Raw genomic sequence first — 3,744 nt, forward strand, 5'->3', positions numbered from 1 at the left:
TTCACATGCTGCGACTCAAAGGATTGAACCTACCATGAGCCGCCGCTCCTCGCACCAAGCTCCTTACTTTCCATTTCCCCGTTTTTTTTTTGCTTCTTTTGGCCGGTGCCTGCCCGCCTCATGGTGATGAATGGACCACTTTGCACAACTTTTAGCCTCGTGCGAGCTCGGCATTGTGCGTTCCATCTTCGACATTAAGGCAGCAGCTGATCAAGCCCTTGCTCTCTTTCCTCGGCCACTCGGAGGATTGGCGTGCCATCATGCCGGCTTGGAGCACCGTGCTGCGTGCCGCGCACCCCATGCGCAGCAACGTGTCGCACCGGATGCGCCTGGCTGTCGGTGGGCTGCGCCACAAAACCACTCTAGACTTCCGAACCTGGAAAGAGGACCCGGCCGCTGTCCTGCAGAACGCACGTCGTCGTAACGTTCGTCTTGATCTAGATCTCGTCCTCGCTCGTCATGACGCCTTTACCGATCTCGAGTACCAGTCCCGCCAGCTGCGTGCTCGCCGCAATGAAATCACCGCCGACATCAAGGTGCGAACTCTCGAGGAGGTTGCCCAAGCAGACAAAAGTTGTGCAGTCTTGATATTAAATCGGTGAACAAGTCAGGGCTCGCATCAGCCGTGCCCTCTGCTGCCACTTTGCTTGCACCTTTCATTTTCTTGCCTGCACCTAATTCCTATGCCACCACAGTCGGCTCACCAGGCCGGTGACGATGCGGTCAAGCAAGCCCTCGCAGAGGAGGCCAAGAGCTTGCGCAGTCGCCTCGCTGACGTTGAGGTGAGTACTCAAGGCAGAACAATGCAAAACAAGCAGTTGACCGCCGAAGCTTTTTTTTTATCTTACACAACCTTGCTGCAAATTCACAGGCAGAGCGCGATGCAACCTACCTTGAGCTGATGCAAGAGGCCCTTCACGTCCCGAACCACACACATCCAGCCGTGGTAAGACAGAACTGAAAAGTCAAGAGTTGCGCTCCTTTGTGACTGTTGACCAGCACACTGGACCGGCCCTCCTATCGTTTGCATCCGGTTCTCTGCTTGTTTATTCGAACAATGTTACTATCTTCCCTCATGGCACAGCCAGATGAAGAACCTACGGTTCTACAAGTTGTGGGCAGTAAGCCAGGTGCGAACTTGCCGCCTGGTGCTGCTTACACGTTGGTCAAGCGTTTTTCAGTTTTTTAGATTTTTTTTTAGATTTTTTTCTTTTCTTGGGACTGTTCACGTATGGAACTTGCTGGTCTGCGCCTAGTGTTTGATTTTGAACCTCGTGATCACATTGCGCTCGGCGAGATGCACGAGCTTTTTGATTTCGAGTACGTCGCGCCGTCATGCTCCCCTGTCCTTGCACGCTTTGTTTGTGAGGGGAGAGAAGAGGCGAGCCCCGACACGCTTCCGGGCACCTTTATTTTTTTTCCTGCGGTCGCTCAACCTCAAATGCCCTGCTGAACTTTTGTTCTCCTGCGCTAGAGCGGGTGCTCGAACAACAGGCACAAGCTTCTACTACTTGAAGAATGCTGCGGCTGCTTTAGAGATGGCTCTCATCCAGCTCGCGCTCAATCGCATGATGCTGGCGGTAGGCCATTTTTGCTGCTTGTGCTACTCTTTTTTGGCCTCTATGCTTGTTTTATCCGCGTGCTCTGCAAGGCATCCGCGTGAGAAAGAAAGTGAAGCTCGTGACAGATCTCATTTACTTTTTGTGCCTGCATACCAACAGGGTTACATGCCCGTTTCCCCGCCAGACGTGGTGCGGGAATCTCTCGTGGCCGGATGCGGCTTTCAGCCACGCGATGAGGCTTCCCAGGTGCGCTCCGGCTCGTTGGTCAAGATGTTTTCTTCAGTACACCCGCTTAGATGGAACCATCGCCGCCGCCTCGAATAGGTGTACGAGCTTGCGAGCAAGCATGCGAGTGGGGCTGGCACGCTGTGTCTGGCTGGCACGGCTGAGATCCCTTTGGCAGGTTGGCATGATCGCTTGCGCATCATGAGTCATGCAGACTCAAAATTTAGTGGGCTTATCGTGTCATGCCTTTGACGGAGTTTATAGGTCTCAATATGCAGCGTACGTTTGCTGCGGAAGAACTGCCACTCAACATGGTCGCCTTTGGACGGGCGTTCCGCTGCGAAGCCGGTAGGAGCCACCAACGATGGATTGACACAGATGCACATTGGTTTTGATGCTGGGTGCGCTCGTAGCTCTACCATGCCTGCCTGACTCTACTCACTCGTTCATATAGGGTCGCACGGTACTGCCACACGAGGCTTGTATCGTGTGCACCAGTTTAGCAAGGTGCGCCAATGTGGTGGTGGAACTCAAAGTGTTGTGGTGGAACAGCAAGTTGACATCTATTGCCCCGTGTCGCTTATTGCAACCCATGTTCCTGTGCGTGCAATGTGCAGGTCGAGCTCTTCTCGATCATGCCAAACGATGAAGCGCTGAGCAATGCGATGCATGAGAAAATTCTGGCTGATCAGGTCCAGCTATTTACTGATCTGGGGCTGCACTTTGAGGTGTGTTGGTGGTCAATTCTTTTTTGATTTTTGTCTTTTTTGTCAGGGCCACTACCACATGTGACAATTGGCACGGCTTGGTTTCTTGTTGGGGCTGGTGAAGGTGGTCTCACTTGTGACATCTGTGTCGCTGTGTTCGGGCTGCTGCTCCAGGTATTAGACATGCCAGCACATGATCTGGGAGCGCCGGCCTATCGAAAATTTGACATTGAGGCGTGGATGCCCGGGCGAGCCAGCTATGGAGAGGTGCGTTGGCGTTGTTCCGGGTAAGGAGGCCTTGACTGGAAAGCTAGTCACGCCCACTGACAAGATAACGTTCCGTCGTTGGGGCAGATCTCGTCCACCAGCAATTGCCTGGATTATCAGTCTCGCCGTTTGGAGATTCGATGCAAGACGGCAGACGGGACATCTTCAGGATTTGCACACACGGTCAGTTCTTTGCACGGCAATTCGCGAAGATGCGTGCGGGGTGCCACCACTGATCAATGGTTGTGTCTTGCCACCTCACATGTGTCCTTGTGCCTCTAGCTGAATGGGACCGCGTGTGCGATACCACGCTTGCTGATTGCGTTGTTAGAGACACATCAGCAGGCGGATGGGAGAATCCCTATGCCAGCCGTTCTGCACCCGTTTTTACCACCCCAGTACCACGTGCTGGTGCCCAAGCAGCCCAAGCAACCAACGGCGGCCTAGCTCAACCGAGTTTTCGTAATGCTGCCATGCCAATTTAATTGCCTACCAATCTTGTGCGTCATGATTCTCTCGAAGGATTCAGCTGGATACATCTAAAAACACACATCATACCCAACTAGTTGAGAGGTTGCAAGATTCGAGCCGACCAGGCAGGGCCATCATGGCATAGCACTGATAACTGATGGAAATCGTGAAAAGGCTCGGCTGTGAGTCGAGGGCAGGCGCCACTGGCTGGCTGGCAGCCGGGACCCATGGGAGATTAGTCAACTGCATGCCGGCTTAAGTCAAAAGTCGATTATCGCCGTCTTTCACGTGCAGGCACCAGCAGGCCGCTCCAGGAACCGCAGAACATGCACACTTCTCCAAGTTGAAGCCCCGCCCTCGTTGGCACATGCCTTGGTGTTGACGCTGGCTTGCGCATCGCTGACGTTTGCGCGCGCGTATCTTGTGCTCCTGCTTGTGTAATGCATACATGTGCAGTTCAAAGGGACGCTGATTGAAGTTGCGCACGTGTCTTGGTGACCCCTTGACACAGC

General features: G+C 53.7%; 1 protein-coding gene across 1 annotated transcript; it reads left to right on the forward strand.

The window, feature by feature from the left end:
• Nucleotides 1–153: 153 nt before the first annotated feature.
• MONBRDRAFT_33996 (uncharacterized protein) lies at nt 154–3,255 on the forward strand. Its single transcript, XM_001749111.1, has 14 exons — nt 154–536; nt 696–782; nt 872–946; nt 1,085–1,130; nt 1,257–1,320; nt 1,475–1,580; nt 1,722–1,808; nt 1,887–1,965; nt 2,052–2,135; nt 2,242–2,294; nt 2,405–2,515; nt 2,669–2,761; nt 2,849–2,944; nt 3,044–3,255. The coding sequence occupies exons 1-14, from the start codon at nt 261–263 to the stop codon at nt 3,206–3,208; spliced, it is 1,422 nt and encodes a 473-aa protein (XP_001749163.1). The 5' UTR covers nt 154–260; the 3' UTR covers nt 3,209–3,255.
• Nucleotides 3,256–3,744: the final 489 nt, after the last annotated feature.

The sequence above is a fragment of the Monosiga brevicollis genome, genomic scaffold (assembly GCF_000002865.3).
Source record: "Monosiga brevicollis MX1 MONBRscaffold_28 genomic scaffold, whole genome shotgun sequence".
Lineage (NCBI taxonomy): Eukaryota > Choanoflagellata > Craspedida > Salpingoecidae > Monosiga > Monosiga brevicollis.